The sequence below is a fragment of the Aspergillus affinis genome, assembly GCF_023601865.1.
Source record: "Aspergillus affinis strain CMG 70 chromosome Unknown NODE_142_length_87120_cov_88_788277, whole genome shotgun sequence".
NCBI lineage: Eukaryota > Fungi > Ascomycota > Eurotiomycetes > Eurotiales > Aspergillaceae > Aspergillus > Aspergillus affinis.
Genome location: NW_026515923.1, coordinates 36,271 through 57,704, shown reverse-complemented (window position 1 = coordinate 57,704; position 21,434 = coordinate 36,271). Strand labels below are relative to the sequence as shown.

The following is a 21,434-nucleotide window of genomic DNA, read 5'->3' as shown; positions in this document are numbered from 1 at the left end:
CAAGGGACGAGAGGGCAGTTACCGTACAGCAAGGATGTCCCACTCGAGGAGCACCAGCGACGACAACATAGACCTCAAAGAGAGGATAAAGCAAATATCAGATGGTCTGTCCAGGGATTGAGAAACTGCAAATGCGTCTAAGGCGAGAGATGTAGCGGCAGCGGTGGGAGCAGAAACACCAGCTGCCGCGCCTCGTCCGCCCGCCTTATAGAACGGACACAGGCTGTTGCCAGATTCCAACCCAAACCCAATCTACCCATCGTCCAGCCTCCAGCCCAGGAATCCTCCCCCGATCAGGATGGTTTTTGGTGGCGTGATTCTCCGCTTCTTCAACCTAGCCATTCGCATGCCCCAGTTCTTGGACGCTGCCGTTATCCTCGGTATCTTTTCATACTTCCTGGCCGTCAATCGTGAGAGCTGTTTCGACAATGTTTTAATTATGAGAAATACTGTAAGGGCCATGGAGTCCAACAATATATTGCCTGATCCTACGAACATCACATAGTAGATATTTGGTGTCAGCTAGAGTACAACAGACTCCGCTTTATATTCTCTTTATATATTTGTTTCTTTCCCTTGTGAATTTGGCTAAGGTCTATGACTTAAGGAACTAGGATAAGATACCATTGGGACTGCGCGTTCGGATCTGGATTGCTATACAGAATAGCGGATAGGAAATAGGCCCTAACCATTTTTAATATAGACAGCGTCATGGGCACGTGCCTTTTTGGCTTTGGTTGAGGTAGCGGCTACTAACAAAACCAGACACATCTTATTGGAATAGCATAAATATTACACGAGTCAAAACAAAAAGATCATAGACTGAGAAGAATCAATATAGGCAATTGAGAATCAGTTAGTGGACATAGTCTGTCCTCGCACTAGGCGAGGATCCTACTAGGTAACACGAAAAAGCGACGCTGCGAATTACTGATTCAGGCAACTCGCTGCATGGCACCATGCAAACACTGCGTGCCAGCGACAACGTTGCCCATATGAGCCGCCCGGCCGTTGTCGTACAGCGACCACGACTTGCCGTCAGCGCCACAGACGATAGAACCGTGGGCACAGGATACTTCAGTATCAGACGGAGGCTCGGCAGCAGTAGTTTGTTGAGCGTGTGCCTCAGGAGCCCTAAAAGTAGAGGCAACCTTGTTACTGGCAGGATTAGCAACAGCAGAACTCTGGGCAGCATCAATGCTAGCCGTAGCGGCAACAGCACTGAAAGAAGGAGCCATAGCACTAGAGGATGCCTTGGGGATTACAGCTAAACTTACAGTGTTAGAAGAAGCTTTCGAACCATAATCACCCCTGAGGAAGGGAGCTGAGCCAGTACACTCGTAACCCATTCCGCTGAGTGAGCCTTTAACAGACGGTCCAGGCAGTGGGAAGTTAACCTCCTCTCCTTCGATAGTCTTGCATCCTGCGGGGCCACCGGTATTGGCCCGGAACAGCTCAGGTAGACTGCCGAAAGATTCACGGCGGGCGAGAGCGGTGCTTATTTTACGGTTATCACCTCCAGCAATAGTCACCTGGGCGCAGTTCATATACATCTCGCGGTTACCGATCTTGTTGAACCAGCTCCATCCTAACAGAGCCTCGCCAGTCTGGGCATCGCTGGGAATAGTGAAATCGTACTTTTTAGCAATCGGACACCCGCCCAGAATGGTATGAATGACCTTCCACGAGTCACCCGAGTCATAGGAAAGTGCGATTTGGCATGACCCTCCGCCGTGCGTCGCACTACCCTGCAACTCCATAGTGTACGATCCACCAGGGCTGTAGGTTGCCTGCGACTCGAATGGGTCCTTGGCGTATCCTTTGCAAGGATAGTCAGATCCGTCCGTGGATAGAGGGTTCGTGTACGAGTAGTCCTTTTGGCCACTCGTGTCCTTGTTCAACGGGCTGCGGATGGGGTAAGGGTTGGACATTTGAATGTGCCCAGAGACAGACGAGGCCAGGAGGCCGCCGACCGTAAGTAAGCTCTTCCTCATGATGGCGGTTGAGAGGCTTCAAGATCTAACAACAGTGCTTCTGGGCATAAGGGATGTCAACAATAGGATTCTGGGCATGCTTGAGAATATATAACATGCAGGAGGAGATGTGCACACTACTAATGGGCCCGAGGAATGTTTGTGTTCGTTGATATCTCCTCATAAGTGACGGACAATAGTGCCCATGGAGGGTCTAAAAAAAAGTGTAGTAGGTTTGGAATAATTGCAGGAACACTACCTGTGATGATGGCTTGTCCATTTGCTTGTCCGTCAAGACACCCTGGAGAACATGGAGAATCATTGGTGGTCTCGTTTAGCAGTCTAGCTCCAACAGGTAAAGGACATCTATTTAATACAATATAGCGGTCCTTTACGGTACCACACCTATATGTGATATACCTGCACTATTACCAGAAACGTTTAGCCTGTCTTGGTACAGACAATAGAAATAGAGCAGGGCTGACATTAATTTCTAGAACTACTGAAACATGAGGCGAGGAAGTTTGGTTTCAAGGGCCGTGTATGATTGTGTATACCTTCTATTCAGTAGAGCTTCAAAGATAAAAGTTTATTCCAACCAGGGAAATCAGCACCAGTATTCTGTTTTGACGCAGGGAACAAACAGATTATGTATATCTTGCCTTCGCTTTATACCAAAAACCCCATCCAACTGGTAACCAATGGAGTGACCATTTTTAATTCAGTTGCCTCCCATGCCAAGCAATGGTATCCAGGTACATGGGAACCCTTGAAATTCACACATACGCCGGAGATTCTCTCTTTCGATTTCGTAATCTTGTATCGATATGCCGGTCTCACTGCCAGCATCATAGGGCGCTAGCCTGCTCATTTCATGTAAAGAGATGATAGCCGTTAACGCGTCACAGGGGCTGACGGATAGGTCTTCGCCCGGATCACCCAGATATTCTAGGAGCATCCCTTCAATGTCGTCAAGCAATACCAGTTGAGCCTCTAGCCGGGGGCGTTTCTTGAGCAATGCCCATATAAGGCGAAGCCAAGGCACCAAAATGTCCCACTCATCATTATCGGGTTCCTCAGGTTCCGGGAAGTAACTATAGTCATGTGTAGGTGGCATATTGCTCCATCCCTGCATATATCTTTTCGTAGCGCAGTATCGTTTGAGTCCTTGCTCGACGACTTGCCTGTCCTGTTTCAATTCCCAGCTGTGCTGGAACACCCCATAATCAATGACACCCAGGTCACTTGGGAGGCCGAGTTCATGATTCAAAAACTGAATGCGGGAGTTTATGATTTTTAGGTGCTTAACTGCTGTTTCCGCCTTGTCTGGCTCTGTAGAATCTACCAGGCACGCTCCGTATAGGTCGATGAGATGCAGTGTTGCCCGTTGGTGCTTGTATTTGTGGAACCATTGCAGCTGCTGAGGTTCTACCAGTTCATTTGAGGGATCAGCCATATTGGGTAGAGGAATTCGTGATATTGTGGGTTGGGGGTCTAGAAACGTCACTGTTAGCTTGGTACTGCCTTTATATACTAGCCAGAAAGTAAAAGATAAGCCGGGAATCAAATAATATTGCCCGAGATGTCGTAAAAATTTCGTCCATAAGTTCATAGATTCATAAAAACAAAAACACATAGACGGATTAATCAGACAAACGTGCTTATAGCCTACCCATTTAAGTCAAGATGCTTGGCTTGTATGTAACCAGAGGAAGCAGGAAAGGAGAGGCTGAGGACATAAAGGCTAACCCTGTTGGGTCGATTTCGTAGGCTATGACAATTTGATTCAAGAATCGTTATACATTTACTGAGCCAAATAGTCATTCTCCCAATGGGATAATCTCATGTATTTTTAGACCTTTTCTCTTACAAGTGAAGCTCGTAGACAAAGAACGCCGCCAACACAAATTTTAGAATACAGTGTAAACAAATCAGTCTTGCGTCTTCGCTTACGTGCTGCTACGCCACTCCTTTATTCTGTCGACGGTTTCGCCATCTGCGATACAAGGTAAGTCAAGTGCTTTATCTGGCTTTGTTGATTCATAAGCATTTCCATCATAGCATTCGCGGAAGTCTCAGGGCTCGTGGAAGGAACAGCATTCGTGGAAGGTGCAGCATTCATAAAAGGCATAGTCTTCGTAGAAGCCGCAGCATTCATGAAAGGCACAGCATTCGTGGATGGCGCAGCACTCATCGGAGGCACAGGGGGGTTCGGTTGCAGGGATGGGGCTTGCCCTGCGGTTGACCGGCGAAGTTTAGCGATTAGTTCTTCGAATTCGGCCATATCGGTGCCCTGCGCCTGGGCATTTTCTGCAATCCGGGGCGGCCCAAGGCTGGGCTTGTTAACTTTCCCGTCGATTGACGGTAGGACCCAACGAAGTCTACCGGGTGGAATCCTTCCATGATCGGCGAAAATCTTCGCAATGTCAAACCCCCCATCTATACCCCTCCGCAGCGACGTGAATTCACTTCGTGTATACAAAGCGTATTCAATGTTCTGCAGCTTTTTGCCTGAACTATCGGCCATCAACGCCATTACCCAGGTCTCCGGGGATCTTCTTTCAGGTTCTGAAGTGTGCACAAAAACAGCTACCGCCTCCTGGAAACGGCTTTGGAAACGGTCTGGGTTTTCCTCTCCCTTGCTCTTCAGTTTATTGACGGCATTGGAAAAAAGGTATGCTTTTTTGGAGTCGTGCCCTACTAGAGTACCGGACCTCAATTCGCCGATTGGGACGTCACGATTGGGCAAAACCGCGAAGAGGTATGCGTCATTTTTACCGATAACCCAGTGCTTGTGTCCATAAATGATCGCCCCATCTCTCGTGGTTGGGGGGCCGCCATCCCTTTTGTCCACCCAGGAAAGCGGGGAATGGTTTTTGGCGGGGCCCGCGTTTGGTCCAGTTGTCCTAACGGGGTCACTCGCGCTCCCGCGGCCATCCTTTTCGTTTACTGACGTTGGGGGATTAGTTGCCCAGGATATGGGGAAATTGTGTTTCGTAATGTAATCTCCCAGGTCACGATGATGTTTATCATAATCTCCACTGCCGGGCACGGCTGCGGCCAGCCTATAGTAGTACTTCCGGAGGGCGCTCACGTTTAACATGTCAACACTCATGACCCCAGCTTCCTGACACCAGCTATCTATCCACTCCTCTATTTGGCGCAACCTGGTTTCGGGATCAAGGCTACTGGGATCTTTCTTCAGGGCCTCGACGTGGGGATTCGCTAACGCACAATACACGATGTGAGCCGCTTCAGGATCTCGGTCTAGATACCAGGTTGAGGGCCAATTATTGTATTGTTTCTCATGTTGAAAGGTGCAAAACGAGTGTGCGTAGCTGGTCATTTCGTATATATCTCCTGGGTTTGTGCGTAGCTGCATCCTCCGGGACTTTATATCCATAGCTAGTCCACGCATCTGTCCAACATTGAGGAGGAAGCTTGAATCTTGATCTAATATTGATTGTTGCGCTTCTTTCAGTTTTTCAAGGGTCTCTTCATCGTTAGGATTTTGCAGAAGCTTTTCCACGTCCTCACTCGCTGCGTTATAAAGTTGCAAGATTCCAGAGGGTGCAGTCCGGGCTCGGCTATTAATTATTAGCTCGTTCATTCGATCCAACATCTTCTGAATATTTTTTTCTTTCTGTTGTTCAGTGGTAAGATTTTCTTTCTTTTCCTCATAACCTCCTTCGTGACTGTTAGATTCATCATCGCTGTTGTCATCGCCGATGTCGTATGCTCCAGGGGCCCAGCTGGCGCCAATCTCAATTTCATCCGGCGGAGGTGCGTTTGGATCTTTGAGCTTATTGTAAGCCGTATTTACCACTAAAGTCCCATTAGTTTTACACTAGGATTCTGGGGCGTTAGGCTTACAATTGAATGCACTCTTGGCCTGGCTCTTAGACTGGTTGGTCTGTTGGTGATGATCTGGGTGGACACATTTCACCCTGTACCTGTAGGCCTTATACTTTTCCTCTTGAGTAGCCGCCCTAGAAACGCCTAGGATACGCTCATAGTCCGTGTGCTCGCCATAGAGTATCTCGTCAACGACTTTTTGTCTGACTTCTGGAGTAATGATCGATTCAGCTTTCGTAGTGGACTTGGAGCTGGAGGCGGGGTTTAACTTCTTTTGCGGTGAAGCATTGGGGTCCGATTGCATTTGTTCCATGTATTCATGACCCTGTTCAAGCGCAGCGCTTGGATTTATTGCATCTGGTTTTTCTTTTGGTTCCAGCTCCAGAAGCGTGGCATTGGGGTCCGTTCTATTCTGAGGGAGAGTGGGGTAAGATACTGCCTTCCCTTTATCATTGCTATCCATGATGGTATTGTACGAAGACGGTACGGTGAAATGCTTAGTTTAAAATTTGTATAAGAATAAATTTGGTGTTTGGGATGATAATCTCTTTATAGACTACGAGTCTGTATTTATATGCTATCAGCTGGAAACGGACAAGAAGCTTGGGATTCAAGTTCGCTTGATGTTGGCATCTGGGAGGCGGAAAATCCCTAGACGATCTCCCAACAAAATACCCATAGAATGGCGTTGACCTTAAGTAGCTCAAGTGCTCGAGGCCGTATGGCTATAGTCTATAGTGAGCTTCAAACGATGAAAGCGACATGAGACCATATGGCCCCTGGTCAAACTTATTCGGTTTTAGGACTTGAAGCATAGGAATTGCTCCTCGTAGGTAATATTATACATGCCGCAAATAGGTAATTACTTATATTGCAAAGCTACCTGAAGGCTGCTGTTTATAGACAGCTGGCTAGCATACGGAGAATACACAATGTTCACTAGCGCGGCGGGGATAATGCAGATATAAATGACTATTTGTTTCTGGAACTAATAAACAGGTGTAACCCTATTGAATAGCATTCATTAGCTTAGCTGCAATCCCAAAAACCTAAGTGACTAATATATCTGATATCAGATAGACATGACAGACTCGCAAGGCGTTATAGCCATGGGGGAAGTTGGCTTTTCCTCCTCGTACCAGCCAGGTACCCAGCTTTCAGGATAGCCACTCAACATACATTCTCTGCGGAAGTTCTCTCGACATCTTGCATAGCTTCCAGGATCTCCAATACTTATGAGGGTTGCGAGCTCCCGATACATATCGAGCAGACAGCCAACTCTCAAGTGCCCGACATTGAGCCAAGGACTAGGGTTTTCATGCCGTCTATGCAGTCGGTTTACCTCTCGATTGAACTTGGATTCAAAGATCCTCAGCGTATCTTCCACGTCTTCGACAGTTTCATCCGGCGTCCCACCCAATCGTAGGTGCCAAACAGCACCTAGAAGTACTTCAGGAGTTTTCCAGTCACACCTCTTCCAGTAGTCAGGCACATAAGGATAATAGTCGGCTCCAGGTACGGGTGGCCGGCATGCCCAGTCTACTGGGTAGTGCTGAAGCCGGCAAAAATGTTCCAGATGAACATCCGATGCTCTTTCGTCCCAGGCGTAGAAGAACACCCCGATATCAATGATACCCAATTTTTGGTCCATATTGTGCTCGACATTGTAATCGTGGATCTCTCCATTAATTATCGAAAGGGTTGTGACAAGACGCTCGACCTGTTCAGCCGCTGTAGACTGCTTTCTTGCTTGAAATATTCTCGATATAAGCGGACCTGCTTGATGATGCTGTTCGATATGATATCGGTGGAGCGGTAAATTTGCCACTATAGTGAATGACCACTCCGATGATTCACTGCTGGAATCGGAGGTTGGCAATTTGAAATCCGCAGGTTCGATTGACTGCATTCTATTTCCTTGTAGAATAGGGACAGGGAAATCTTTGATGGGACAATTAAGACGATGTACTAGACCTTTTATAAGTTATTCACGCTAGTCCCATATGCGCTATATGTATAACCAATGTGCTCACATCGGCATGCCAAACATGGAAATAGTGGTCGGTGTCCTGTTCTGAAGACATTTTCTTCAAACTCTTGCCGCGTAGCTGAGCTCGGCGCATTGCCATGAGTGGGTAGACTACAGAAGCTGATAAAAACGGACAGATCATATTAAAAATGTTAGTACGAATAACAATCTGAGCGACCGCCGAATATAATGTGGTTTAGAATGGTCTAGTACAGGTAATGTCCAAAACCATGAATTCAACCAAGTACAGTCTACACGCTCACTGTATTCTCCCGCGCCAGTTGAGGTGCTCCTTGTGGCTGAGAGTCAAGACACCTTAGTTCGATTTCTTTCAAGTTTCCTCGGTTGATATTGTTCAGTAGATGGCCTCGAAGGGACTCGACAAACGTGCCGCTAGCAGATACTGCAGTGTTGCTTAATAAGCCTCATTAAAGATAAAGATATGCTGTGGACCCACCTGTTACGAGCATTGCACCACATTGCTTCTTGATCTCCCTGTTAAGCACAGATCCAAGATCGACGGAGCCAGGGAAGCTTCTCACCCGGCGGCCGTAGCGCAGGCTCGCTGTCTGGTTGACAAGATACAATTGGACGTGTAGCATCTGATGTCGTGTCCTAATCAACAGCCGCAACAAAGCAGGCAAAAAGGGTGCCGTAGCTGTTTGGTTCATACCATTGTATTCTTGTGATGATCATGATCCTCTGTTAAAATGGCTTTCATCCATGGCTGGACGATAACGAGGTCCTCTTATGAATGGCCGGTCAGCGCAGCTTCCTGGCTATTCTGCATTTTACGTACCTTCCTGCGTTTCCCAGATTAATGAGATCCGACGCACTGGAAGTCTACCCGCTAAGGAGCCATAGAACAACTCCTTGATGTAGGAGATCTGTGCAGTGATACCTGCCCCCTGCGTAAACAATACTACATGTCCGAAGCGTTCCAGACTTGAATGGCTGCCGTATGGCCCGTCGACGATGGCTCTTATGTTTGTGTTGGAGGCGACCTCGGAAAGATCTTTATTTAGCCCCCATTGTGACTGCACAACCAGCCAAATAGAAAGATCACCCTTTCGGGATATGTCAGGGGCTTCCTGTTCTGTATCCCGTCCAATGATTTCCATATCCTTCAGCGCATCGTCATCCAGGGGTCTATGAGCGGTGTGTGCGATTGAAGGCCCCTCCCACCAGGAAATAGTGAACGGATGGGCTTGGAAAAGAGATGTAAGCCTCATCGTATGCAAGAAAACGTATACCGTCTGGCCAGAATGAACGTTCCATCCACGCGGTATTCGCACGCAGAGCTTGAGTGGGCGTGGCAGATCTCCCTCGCTTCTATTGCCCTCATTATCTCGATATATTGTTGCCGTTGATAAAGGCTTTCCAAAACACAAGTTGCGATGGATGATCCTTCCAACTTGTGTGAAAGTGCTTATCAAAAGCAGCACACTGGCCACCTCCAAGCAGACAAGACTAAAATTCGGCTCCGAGACCGACAGTCCCGGCACTATGCGGAGAAGATGGACCCAGGAGAACACGAGGCAACATATACTGAGGATGAAGTGAAGCTTGGTAGAGATATCGTATGCATACTTTCGAAGAGGCTTCACCAAAACTAAAACGAGAGCTAGGAGGCACAAGGCCGCCTAACCACCTGCTTAGTATTGTATTCATAGTGAGGATTGTCCCCTTACCATAATGCCTTCTCGATGGCCTGGGCTGGACCATCGTATCCGTTCAATGCGACTACTAGTTATTACATGAATTGTCACCTGCAACACGGTCATCCATCCAGCCGTTCGGTGTATATGAGTGAATGAGGAAATATGGACGCCCAGGGTGTCAGCAACGAGGTGCAATCGAGACCCTGCAAGGAGCACAATAAAATGAACGACGGCCAGGGACGCTGCGCGTGAGGCGATGCCTGCAAGCCCTTCCACCATGAGTCCGTTGAAGAGGAGGGTGCATGTCCAGTAAGTTATCTGTATAAAAAGCTCATTCCAGCTTCTGCGCCTAATCCAGCCATTACCCCGGGGGGGCGATGACAGGGACCATTGGTAGAAAACCTTGACCATGAACCCAGGCGGCCAACATCGACGGATGGAGCCAAAGCAATTCATCATAAGGAGAAGACCCAGCGGGCCGCACAAACAAATGGTGTAGATAATAAGGGGATCCATTTTAGTATATCTCGGTTAGAGATTAGGTGGAGGACCGTAGGGATATAAGTAGAGCGTCCTTGTGCGGAATTTCTGTCTAACCTGCTCAGTCCTACTGAAATTTTTAAGAATGAATACCGTTTTCCAGGGAAAAAAAACCCGCAAAAACGAACGATCACGCTTCAAAAGGGCGTCCACACGTCTTATTCGGCAAAGTGACGAGATTGGCAAGCTTTTTTATTGCAAAGTCTATTTGATCGTTCAGAGCCAGGAAGGCAACATGGTAATCTATAAAAATTGTGATGTTGACTGGCCCCCATCTCAACAATCCGGCTTGGAGGCGCATGAGACATATAATCCGTTGAACTGCGTGCTTCATAATCCAAGAACCTCGTTTGAGGGGAAGAAAGCCCGCCTGATCAAGACTGCCAATAATTTTGTCACCCAATCTGTATCCGACCGACCAAAAGTCTACCTGGCAGTCAAATGCGAAAGCGGTTATACTATTATATACAGCAGCAGTTCTTCAAGAAGCTGGCCACCTTCTCCGAGCCAAATTGTTAGCTAAGTGATAAAGATATCGATCAGGACCCTGTTAACACCTTACAGAGAACTCTTTTTCCCCACGCGAAACGGATGGGTCCACGTGACTTTGTTGACAGCCCAGGTCTTCCGATATCTTTGTGAATGGCGGAATATAGGTTAGACTTTATAGATACTAGGTCTATCTTAGTTTGTAGGCCATAATGCGGGATGCGATAATTCTATATGGCCATATGTAAAGTGATAATAATAAGCTTGCAAGTCTTGAAGACTATAATGCATGACGCCTACGCCGATAATAATTAATAACGGCCTACGCCTACAAGGGCCTGCGCCAACAAAAATCAATAACAGCCTACGCCTACAAGGGCCTACGCCTATAAGGGCCTACGCCTACAAGGGCCTGCGCGAACAAAAATCAATAACAGCCTACGCCTACAAGGGCCTACGCCTATAAGGGCCTACGCCTACAAGGGCCTGCGCCAACGAAAATCAATAACAGCCTACGCCTACAAGGGCCTACGCCTATAAGGGCCTACGCCTACAAGGGCCTGCGCCAACAAAAATCAATAACAGCCTACGCCTACAAGGGCCTACGCCTACAAGGGCCTACGCCTACAAGGGCCTACGCCTATAAGGGCCTACGCCTATAAGGGCCTACGCCTACAAGGGCCTGCGCCTACAAGGGCCTGCGCCAACGAAAATCAATAACAGCCTACGCCTACAAGGGCCTACGCCTACAAGGGCCTGCGCCAACGAAAATCAACAACAGCCTACGCCTACAAGGGCCTACGCCTACAAGGGCCTACGCCTACAAGGGCCTGCGCCAACGAAAATCAATAAGGGCCTGCGCCTACAAGGGCCTGCGCTAAGAAAAGTCAGTAATAGCCTATACCAACAGGGGCCACGCTAGGGCCTACGCGTATTACATTCCATATATAGGCCTCATAGCAGCTGGGCTTCTTCATCCCGTTGGGCTTCAAAGTAACTTCTACCTTTTCCACATACGACCACATGTTCCGTCTCTATAATGTATTTTACATCTGCTGGATCAAATGTAATAAGATTTTCGCCGTCGTACTTTGCAAGCCACCACCCCGCTTGCTTGTCACGCATGAAGCTTTCTAGATGGGCTAGAGCTTCAGCCTGGAAATGATATAATAAACATTCATCGTAAAAATAGATGCCGTAGGGAGAGCTTAGTTGTTTGAGGTGATTTCTTATTTCGCTCGGTCTCATTTTCTCAAACTCCTTGATTACCGATGCTTCCCAAAGATCAGCTCCTGAACTCATTAATTCATGATTGGTAGATAATGTTGGAAATGGTGTCACTGCGCGGGAATCCCGAGGCAGGTTGCCAGATTGGTCAAAGGGCGGCACAGGGAGAGCTAACTGTAGGCTCAGCTCTTTCTCAGGTGAAACAGTGTGTGTCAAGTTTAACGCATCTGGCAGTACCATGTCACCTCTTTGGCTTGAGATAGGAGGGCATTCCGTAAGCGTTGTAGAAGGGGGATTTTGCGCATCGGGCAATATTTCCTGGTCATCGGCTTGCTGTGTAGAAGGGGACAAACCAACAGGTGTAGCGTTTAACTGGCCATTGGTCTCAGGAGATGCGTGTGTATCTTGATCAGGCTCATTAAAAAAAGACAGGAACGCTTCACGGGCCACAGCAAATGCAGAGATGTCTGTTGCACCTGGCTGTAGGTGTAATGTGCATCGCATATTTTCCAAACAAAGATAGGGACTTAGACTGTTGAATGTACTCTCTGTAGGCATGCCGCATCTCTGCCTTAATCTCCATCGCTGTCCTTCATTAGTAAAGATTTGTGGGTTTCTGGCAATGTGGAGTGAAACATTTGAATCTCCTAATTTTTTCGCTATCTGTCCAATCTTTGGGGAGTTAAAGCCAAACTCTAATGCAGATTTGGCCAGGATGCACCAGTAATCACCAGCGTACTCTTCTCGGTAGCCTCTTTTATCTTGAAGAGGCTTAAATGTCGTCAGGTAAGGAAATAGACGTAGAGCTGTAAGCCAAATGCGTTGGTATGCAGGCCAGAATTCCTTCTTCGATGCCTTGAAGTGTTGTAGCATCTGCTGACGTAATGTGCCCGTAAACCTTCTCGGAAGAAGAGCCCTCAATGATATAGCCGCAGGCTCCAAGAACTTGGTGTTCTCCAAGAAAGTCTTGATTGAGGGGATCAGACCGTTAAACGAAAATAGTCTATCTCTCAGCCACGAGCGTTGGCTAGGATCGTGTATGTTTGTAAAGAGCTGCCCACTAGCAAATAAGCTATCGACATAGCTTGCATCACTGGACGACCATTTTGGGGAACGACCCTGGAGGCGGTTGACTGAACCGGCATCCAGAAGTTGGCCGGGGAGCTCACCCATGATCTCCATCCACGCATAATAGATATGTTTAATAGATGCAGCTAGTTCCTCCGCACATTTCATTCTGAAAAATCGACGAATATTTCCCAGACTGAATGATGCAAGAACAGCGGGGTATCTGCAAAGCATATCAAGCGCATCACAGAACGGTCTATACGACGGATTCTGAAGTAGACGCCAGAAATCCCTCCTTTTAGAGCCAGAAGAGATTCTATTGATCCATTTGGCCGCTTGCCTTCGTCGGCCTAAGAGCTGGTATGTCCGGACATGTCCATATATTTCGCCATCAGGATATGGCATTGAATTGTCATACTCCTCAGCAATTGTGACTAAGCACTCTGGGGGCACCATTTCTTTGTTAAAGAGCACGACAGCCCACCAGCGGTCCTGTGGGGTGGTATAGAATTCCTTTGCAGCTTCCCACCGATGCCTTCCTGATAATGCGTGCAAAGTGGGACTACTAGGCAGTCGAAGGAATGGCATTTCTCCTAGGCTTAGAGACGATCGCGACATGCTGTTGGCTTTAAGATATTTATCCAGCTCGACAGGAGATATCAAGGCCATAATAAAATGCGGCGCAGTCATTCGTTCACAGCCCGCATTGCTGTAGATTTCCAAAAGACGTTCTTTATTTAACTCACTGAAAACTCGACCACCGGAATTTTGATAGTACAGGCTTTCAAGGGGCACACGTGCATGGCCAAGATATGCATCATTTAATATTCGTAGGTGTCGGTGGTCATCATAAAGTATATCTGTGGTATCCATAGTGAGGACCAAGTGTCTAGAAGAATATCAGGGTCTTCGTCCTATAATCAGTTCACTTCGAGGGCGGAGCAACCTCAAGCTGAAAAGACTTAACACTTAACCGGAAGATTATGGGAGGGGGAAAATAAAATGCTATATAGGCCTAGTCAGTGCGAAAAAATAAGGCCCGCACTTAAGAAGAGCAATGGTAGCTTTACCATTATTCCATACTACTCTAGTTTTCACCTACATGCGGCTTATGCTCCACAACAAGTGTACGGTCTGGCTAAGAATCAGGTGCTGTCAGGTCAGCTTCAGGTAGCTGATCGATGACTACCATGTTAGGGAGGATACCCACTTGCCAAGTGCTAGCTGTAGTTGTTATCGGTAACTGCTTACCAATAATCCCTCGGTTTATAATTCTGTAGTAAAAAAAATAGGATCTAGCTAATATAATCCCTGCATACCCACGGGTATCTCCACAGCAGAATCCCTGCATACCCCCGTGGGTATACCCTCTGGGTATACCCCCGTGGGTATCCCCACTCACCAGGTTCTATCAATATACGTCATTATCTACAAATAATTCCGTATTTTGTAGTAAATGAAAAAGAACCTACGTAACACAACCCCTGTATACCCACGGGTATCCCCACTTGCCAGATTCTAGCTATGTCAGTTACTGCCTATCAAAAATCCCTCGGCTCATCATTTTACAGGAGGAAATTGACCCGCATAATCAATGCAGTTCCCTAGAGGTGTGAATACGTAGTAATTTCTGGAACAGCTAGCGAACAGCTAGCCTCTGAGCTTCACTCCATGCCTTGCGGTTACAGGCTTTCCGGGAAACGGTGTCACCACTTCCTCTCTGTCCTTTCTCTCCAGAGCCTAGTGCCAAGATAAAATGCCCCACAGCTGGATGGATCTCTGGCCTACTCTAAACCCGAGTGGACGGTTGTCACTAGTGCTTACCACATAAGGAATAGTGTGACTCGAGAAGCGGGTCTTGGGAAAGTAGGAAAGACAGTAGGTAGTGACACCGTTTCCCGGAAAGCCTGTAATATGATCTGCTACTGTAGAATCCTTCCGCAACCCATCCAACAATTTGCATCCATTGCTTATACTCGGTTGCGAAACCAGTGTCACCCCGAGTTTAGTCTCTTTTGTTCTCCGCAGTACAAAGAGGGTAAAGCGCCTGATAAAAGGCTTGGCAAATAAATATGATTGGCTTAAAATCCAAATCTTCCTATTTACAGACTAGTCTCTACTCGATAAAACAAAGAGAAGGGTCTGGAGGGGTGGCACTGGTTTCGACTTTGTGTGTAATGTAGCTCCTTTCCGTTCTGGTTGGAAACCACCCAGTGTGATTGTCTAGGTCCTTATTCCTTGAAACACCTGCTCCTGACCATGGCCTACTCCTTTACAGTATAAGCCTCTTTGTTGTTGAGCGTGTTGGCAAAGGTTTGCCGCCCTGGAAGCTTCCTTCAGTTTGATTTCACCTCCCAGTCAGGCGTGAAGATTTGTCTATCAAGCCATGATTGCGGAAGGCCGGGAGAGACTTCGAGGATAAATGATGGCTTAGTACTGTGCTTCTCCCGGCCTCTTCTCCTCCATGCTAGCGCAATAGTGAGCTCTGGCAGATATACCAGAATGCGACTTACTTACGCAGAATGGTATTCAAAGGATCTTTCATGCTATAACACTTGAGTGCGTCTATTTGATGCTGGGAGAGCAGGCCGCAGAGCAGTTAGATAACGGACTTGCGATTGTTGGGGAATTGATACTAACGGTTCAGTAAGAGGCTGATTCTTGGAGCGAGATTAATCATTCTAGAAGTACTACTCATAATTGAGCTTATAATATATATATATCGTGTTCGGCGCCGCTCTCAATCTTGTCATTACTCAAAATTTGGCAATTATGGATGGATCAACCAACAACCAAGGCTTGGAATTTAGAGGCACTGCCAATAAACTAAGGAAGCCGGCTCCAGTTCGCCCCTCGAGCAACGCTAGTCTGGATGATATCACCTTCAAGTGGGCAGGAATTGACCCCTGGGAGCACTATCAGCAGTTAGCGACTCTGGAACCGGGACATTACCTAGCTGTCCTCAAGAAATACCCCTATGATACTGTGTTCGTCCGCCAAAGCAAATTCCAGGATTCCAATCTTGTTGATTTTAAGCACGTTATTCATCGAAATATAGTGTATATGGGGCGTCTATACATTGAAGATGTCTATATCACAATGGTTTACGAAACCACAGTAGCATCTATGAAAGATATCTTGAGTTTCCGCCCACATTGGGGCCTTGCCGAGACCGCAGCTGTGTGCTTTGGTGTTCTAACTGCACTCAAGTACATTCATAGCTCACTGGGGATCTGCCACGGTGACTTAAAGGTTGAGAATATACGCTTTGATCTATCCGGGACAGTAAAGCTGGGTAGGCAGATTGTCAAGTGCCCCTAGGAACTAAGACTGATTGGTCGACAGCGAATATAGGAAACAGCCTACTCCGCGGAAGTAAACAGTACAGCGATGACCTTCGCTCGCTAGCTCTCCTTGTTCGACGATTATCTGAGCCAGGTGCATCCGGCGACACATCTCTGTTAGAATTCTTACGGGCTCTGGAGGAAGGACAACCGACAGCAGCGTTACTTGAGGTATGTCTGACCTGACAGTTATCGACTACGCTATTAACACCAGCTAGCATAGCTTCCTGCAGAATATTCAAGGCCCTGATCAGCTTCGGCACTGCGTTTGGAGCTGGATTTCGACGAGGCTATTTGTATAGTGAGGGTCGAAACCTCCTTGCTCTCTTTCACAGTCAAGACCGTTCCGTCCCAGAATACCAGAATTATTACTCGGTAAATGAACACATTTTATTAGATAATTTTGAATGTTCTGACCAGAGATCGCATCATTAATGTATACTTTTGTAAATGAGCTTTCGAGATCAGGCTCTAAAAACAATTCGGCTTGAAGGGCAAGAGGTTTCGACATGCACTGCAAAACCATAAAGGCAGTCTAGAAACCTTTCACGATTTCACTCGCGCACTATCTGACCAATTAAACCATGATGCCGGCGTTGTCTCGTCATAGCTAATTCCAAAAAAGCTTTCGTAACTCCGGTTAGACCGCAAAGTCTGGAGAGTGAAGGAATTTTGACCAGTTTCGACGATTTTAGTCGCGTGACGCACTTCCTCCAGACCCTCGCGACAAATCTCAAATGCGAGGGTGAGTTCTTGAAGGGTCGCCTCGACATCAGCTAGAACTGGTTGCTGTAGGAATCGAATAGTCTGTTCAATGGCGCCGAATGCGATATAGAATCGAGTAAGAGAATCGTGGATGCTTTTGGTGCCTTTAGAGAGAATATCTATCGAGGGGTGAAGGGTTTCTTCCTGGAGGACAAGGGCAGATTTTCGAATTTTACGGAGCCATGCGTTCTCGGCCCGAAGGAAGGATGCGTCAAAAATTGCCCTCTGGTATTCTTCGGTTTCATAAAGGTGTTCTTTTTTGGAACGCCGCAGATTAGAAGGTAAAAGGTCCATAGCTGAGCTGCGGCCACCCTCGAGTGTCACGTGACATTCGAATGAGCTAGGCGTTCCTGGGCGACTGGGCGAAACCTCCCTTTCGGTCATTGTATACACAGATGAGCTGTACTCATTCAAACTTTTAGGCACATCCATATCTTCTTGAAATAAACCAATTGAGTTGTAAGAAATGCTGTGGAATGTCTCGTAATCGTCACAAGGAATTATTGCCAACCAAGCCATTTTCCTTCTAATATATATCTGGAATCGCTCACCGTGACATCATAAGAACAATTCTCACCGCGGAGAATTAGACTGTCACAATTTGTACCATTGCCAAAGCGCCAACGGCTATAAAGCGGGGCTGAGAATGATGTGTTCACTCTGCCCGGCCTTTCTAAGGGCTTAGGAATGATATATTGTTTAGACCGCTCCTGTCGAAGAGCAAGCAACAAAGACGAAATCTACGCACCTATGGACATCGATTGCCAAACACAGGCTTCTCCTAGCTCTACTGGCGTAGGTTTTCAGGCAAACGATCGATAACCTGCTCAACTGACGTGACCCAGGAGCACATCTGTGACCTCTGTGACTGCGTACGCGACGCTTCCGACAATGCAACATACGGGTTTGAATTTCGCCCAGCGATGGACGCTGTGAACCATTCATGCAGCTCTGTTGACCAACTGTCCACAACAATGGGCGAAGAGCTGAAACAAATTACTGCGAGCTTGGACTCAATGAGACAAAGGGTGACCGAGTTAGAAAGGGAGCATAATGCTATTGCAAGACGCCTATCCTATACAGAAAGTGCCTATGAGGTCAAGAGTTTGCTGTACAACGGGACAAAGCTGCTTCTTGACAAAGTGGTAGACGTCCTTGAGATGCAACAGCGTTCGGCTTAGGTGGAGGCGATTTTGTGTTGGCATTCAAGCCTCTAAGTGCAGCTAGAGGTGTGTACCCTTAGAGCCTTGCAGTTACGGGGGTCTACCTGTACCCGGTCGCTTCGTGCGTCAATTCAGAGGCCTGAGGGACCAAAGGCCGGGGATTTCCATAGTCATATGTCACCTATAAGCCAGATCTACACCAACTAAATGTTTTGTAGCACACGCTTTATGAGTTCCTCTATATATACCCGATGAAACCCCCGAGCCCTCAAGCGCTGTCTATATCTGTAATCGCGACAGCCATGTCGGACATTGACTGGCTAAGACTCGTCAGCAACTCGGCGGGTACCTTTGTCCGTCACGGGAGGTGCTTGAGTTATATTGGGGAGCAGCTGGCTTCACCCTCGACACAATTTCCCGGCCTCGTCCTTTTTTTAGGTCAGCATCGTAAAGATATTGCTCTTCGATGCATGTTCCCAAAGAACAGGATTTCAGAAGGAAACTCGTATCTGCAACTGCGGGTTGACAACCAGACCTTTTTTGGAGACCACCCTATTTTCTTCGCTGACTGCGATCCGCATCTCTCTCACTTACAGACTGTCCCAAGACCCGGTGGGCAGGAGGAGATCCGCATTCACTGGGCGACGCATCACAGGCATCGCCTATTAGATACTCTTCTTGCTCGCCTGCTGTTCCTATTTGTTGACGTCATTTGTATTTTTGCCGATGACTTCGGTGGCTTGGATGCGGTCCGTACAGCACTCACAACATGGGCAACTCTAGGGCGCCATGCATCTAGTTTGGAGCACCGGCCTCGAGTAGTGATTGCGGTAGACGGTGGAGAAAGTGTTACGCAAAACTTTATGGATGAGTGCGATTTCCAGTTCCACCTCGATCAAAATCCCGATCACCTAAATATGTTCTGTGCGCCTAGTATGCTCTTTCTGCCCCCAGTGGAACTTTCTGAAGTAGCGCAGTATCGGCCTCTCAAGGACGAGGTCCTGAAAGCGCTCGATCTGAGTCGCCGGCATCGCAGAGAGGATGGTTTTCTATTTTCGGCACTACACCTGGAGCGCTTCTTCAACCGAGCACTGCTGCACTTATGTCGCACTGCGGAGGAGCCGTTTGAATTCGTCCGGGCCGCCCGCGAGACTCCCGATAAACACGCTCATGCCTCCCATTTAAGAGCATTCTTGGAACTGACAAAGACTCATCCATGGGATGATCGCGCAGAATTCATAGCATCGACGCTCCTAGTCGATGCGTACCCACCGGGGAAACACCGTGGGTATTGACTGTCTCGGATGTCTGAGTAACCGCGCTGACGTGCCCCAGATTTTAGCCCTGCTGCTATCTTTGACTCCCTGTACCGTGAGCCCTGCAAGGATGCCCTTCTCGCGCTAGGGTTTTCGCTGGTAGACTGCCAGCGGATCGAGTATCATCTTGCACGGCTTTACAACCGAATCTTGTCCGGGCGGGGACCATTGAGCCGTATTCATGCATCAACTCTCGCGCAATGGAAGAAAATGCTCAGCAACACATTCACCAATCGCACATGCCTCGTGTGTTTGACTAGGGCACCACAACACAAGCTTGTCTGCGGCCACGCATATTGTGACGTTTGTGCTGCTACATATGGTCAGTTGATCAAAAATGCGGAGTATAGGTACCTGATGGAGCAATGCGTGCTTTGTCAGTCCCAGACTCGTTCTCTGATCCAGGTCCTACCACCAACCGCATGTGTGCGTGCGATCACTATAGACGGTGGCGGCGTGCGGGGTTTTATCCCCCTTCGGTTCCTAGGCCACATGCAAGCTCTACTTGGACCAGAGTGTCCTGTACAGGACTTGATGGATGTTGCTTTCGGCACGAGCTCCGGTAGGAATCATTTTGCATGGCCATCTTTGATAGTATTAATAACAGGATGCAGGAGGCTATATTGTGCTATCACTCTTTCATCAACGCCTCACTGTGGGGGATTGTGCGCACGCGCTCTCTGACTTGATGTGGCGGTTCCTCCGGCAACATCCGCCCCCAAAGTCTGTCTGGGCAAAATTAGGCCGGGCCCTCCACTGTTGGTGGACCGATGGTTGGTACAGTGCACGTGCGTGGGACAAGCTACTTCAACAGCAGTTCGGTCTTAGTCAGGAGATGTTCGGTTCGCAGCTGGTGTCAGGGACTAAGGTGGCAGTTACTACAACAGCCGAGCTTCCAGTACTGCTGCCAAACTATCGACGGGCGACAGTTGGAATTGGCCGCGAAGGTAAGGCCCATCTGTTAAATGAGCGAGCTATCTCCTGAGTGAGGCATCCAAAACAGATCGAGTATACTACCACGTCCATGAAGCGAGTGATGCTGTGGAGGAGCCCAAGTCATGGGAATGGTATGTTCCGTTCCGTTCCGTCCCGTCTTAATGGCAGATATCTGATTGAACGCCGACAGCGCCCGAGCGACAACGGCAGCCCCTGTGTCAGTATACAGAAAGGTTTTCGCAATGAACTAAGCTAATGGGCAGTAGATATTTCGAGCCCTATTTGATTCGGGGTGTTGGGAGCTGTGTGGATGGCGGGATAGCGTTCAATAATCCGGCACCACTTTGTCGATCCGAGCTACCGCTCATGTGGCCTTCCAGGTCGGAGTTCGGGACTCTAGTATCCCTTGGCACGGGGTCAGCCAATCTAGACCGCCCCCCTATCGCCGCACATCATTCCGATCGCCGTCGACGTTGGGCTAGCGGATTTGCTTTTCGTCTATACGACTCCTTTATGGCATCCATGGATGCCGAGCAGGGTTGGAGAGGCTTACTAGGACAAGTTAACGAGACGGCCAGGCAGAACTACCATCGTTTAAACGTGGAATTTCCTGGCAAGGAGCCCTCCCTTAATGCTGTGGACAAGGTGCAATGGATGACCAGCCTTGCGGACCAGAAAGCGAAAGTGGAGGTGCCACCGGTGTTAACCTCGCTTTTACTAGCTAGTCTTTTTCTGGAATTATCGCTGGCGCCACATTGGGAGGATGGTTATTTCCATTGCAATGGGATCATACGTTGTCGGCTGCCAGGCAAAGCCCTAGCTGATACTCTCCGGCGGCTCCACCCCAAGGCTTCCACATATATCCTCGACGAGGATAACCTTGATACGTCGCCCTTTGATGACGCGGTGTGCCAAGGCTGCGCAAGGTATTGCGTCCCTATCCGCTTCGCGGTGAGGGATCTTGATAGCGAAATCACACTGTCGCTGCAACTGGCCCCCCGTCACAGACAGAAACTGGGCGGGTTTCCCCTCTCATTGCGATGGTTTTTGGATCAGCAGGGATTAGAC

The 21,434-nt window shown here is 48.1% G+C and overlaps 8 protein-coding genes across 8 annotated transcripts; 2 read left to right on the top strand and 6 right to left on the bottom strand.

The window, feature by feature from the left end:
• Positions 1 to 935: 935 nt before the first annotated feature.
• KD926_002086 (uncharacterized protein) lies at positions 936 to 1,994 on the bottom strand (the record flags this gene model as incomplete). Its single annotated transcript, XM_053093885.1, has 1 exon — positions 936 to 1,994. One exon carries the CDS (start codon positions 1,992 to 1,994, stop codon positions 936 to 938), a length of 1,059 nt encoding a protein of 352 aa, XP_052951303.1.
• Positions 1,995 to 2,694: 700 nt separating this feature from the next.
• Positions 2,695 to 3,429, bottom strand: KD926_002085 (uncharacterized protein; the record flags this gene model as incomplete). The annotated part of the gene is made up of 1 exon (XM_053093883.1): positions 2,695 to 3,429. The coding sequence occupies one exon, from the start codon at positions 3,427 to 3,429 to the stop codon at positions 2,695 to 2,697; it is 735 nt and encodes a 244-aa protein (XP_052951302.1).
• Positions 3,430 to 3,945: 516 nt separating this feature from the next.
• Positions 3,946 to 6,291, bottom strand: KD926_002084 (J domain-containing protein; the record flags this gene model as incomplete). Its single annotated transcript, XM_053093882.1, has 2 exons — positions 3,946 to 5,798; positions 5,847 to 6,291. 2 exons carry the CDS (start codon positions 6,289 to 6,291, stop codon positions 3,946 to 3,948), a joined length of 2,298 nt encoding a protein of 765 aa, XP_052951301.1.
• Positions 6,292 to 6,900: 609 nt separating this feature from the next.
• KD926_002083 (NADPH oxidase family protein) lies at positions 6,901 to 9,089 on the bottom strand (the record flags this gene model as incomplete). Its single annotated transcript, XM_053093881.1, has 5 exons — positions 6,901 to 7,548; positions 8,121 to 8,260; positions 8,315 to 8,459; positions 8,531 to 8,604; positions 8,657 to 9,089. The coding sequence occupies 5 exons, from the start codon at positions 9,087 to 9,089 to the stop codon at positions 6,901 to 6,903; spliced, it is 1,440 nt and encodes a 479-aa protein (XP_052951300.1).
• A 2,412-nt stretch (positions 9,090 to 11,501) lies between these two features.
• KD926_002082 (uncharacterized protein) lies at positions 11,502 to 13,715 on the bottom strand (the record flags this gene model as incomplete). Its single annotated transcript, XM_053093880.1, has 1 exon — positions 11,502 to 13,715. The coding sequence occupies one exon, from the start codon at positions 13,713 to 13,715 to the stop codon at positions 11,502 to 11,504; it is 2,214 nt and encodes a 737-aa protein (XP_052951299.1).
• Positions 13,716 to 15,614: 1,899 nt separating this feature from the next.
• Positions 15,615 to 16,436, top strand: KD926_002081 (uncharacterized protein; the record flags this gene model as incomplete). The annotated part of the gene is made up of 3 exons (XM_053093879.1): positions 15,615 to 16,137; positions 16,188 to 16,357; positions 16,410 to 16,436. 3 exons carry the CDS (start codon positions 15,615 to 15,617, stop codon positions 16,434 to 16,436), a joined length of 720 nt encoding a protein of 239 aa, XP_052951298.1.
• A 296-nt stretch (positions 16,437 to 16,732) lies between these two features.
• Positions 16,733 to 17,335, bottom strand: KD926_002080 (uncharacterized protein; the record flags this gene model as incomplete). The annotated part of the gene is made up of 1 exon (XM_053093878.1): positions 16,733 to 17,335. One exon carries the CDS (start codon positions 17,333 to 17,335, stop codon positions 16,733 to 16,735), a length of 603 nt encoding a protein of 200 aa, XP_052951297.1.
• A 366-nt stretch (positions 17,336 to 17,701) lies between these two features.
• On the top strand, positions 17,702 to 18,132 carry KD926_002079 (uncharacterized protein; the record flags this gene model as incomplete). Its single annotated transcript, XM_053093877.1, has 2 exons — positions 17,702 to 17,746; positions 17,797 to 18,132. 2 exons carry the CDS (start codon positions 17,702 to 17,704, stop codon positions 18,130 to 18,132), a joined length of 381 nt encoding a protein of 126 aa, XP_052951296.1.
• Positions 18,133 to 21,434: the final 3,302 nt, after the last annotated feature.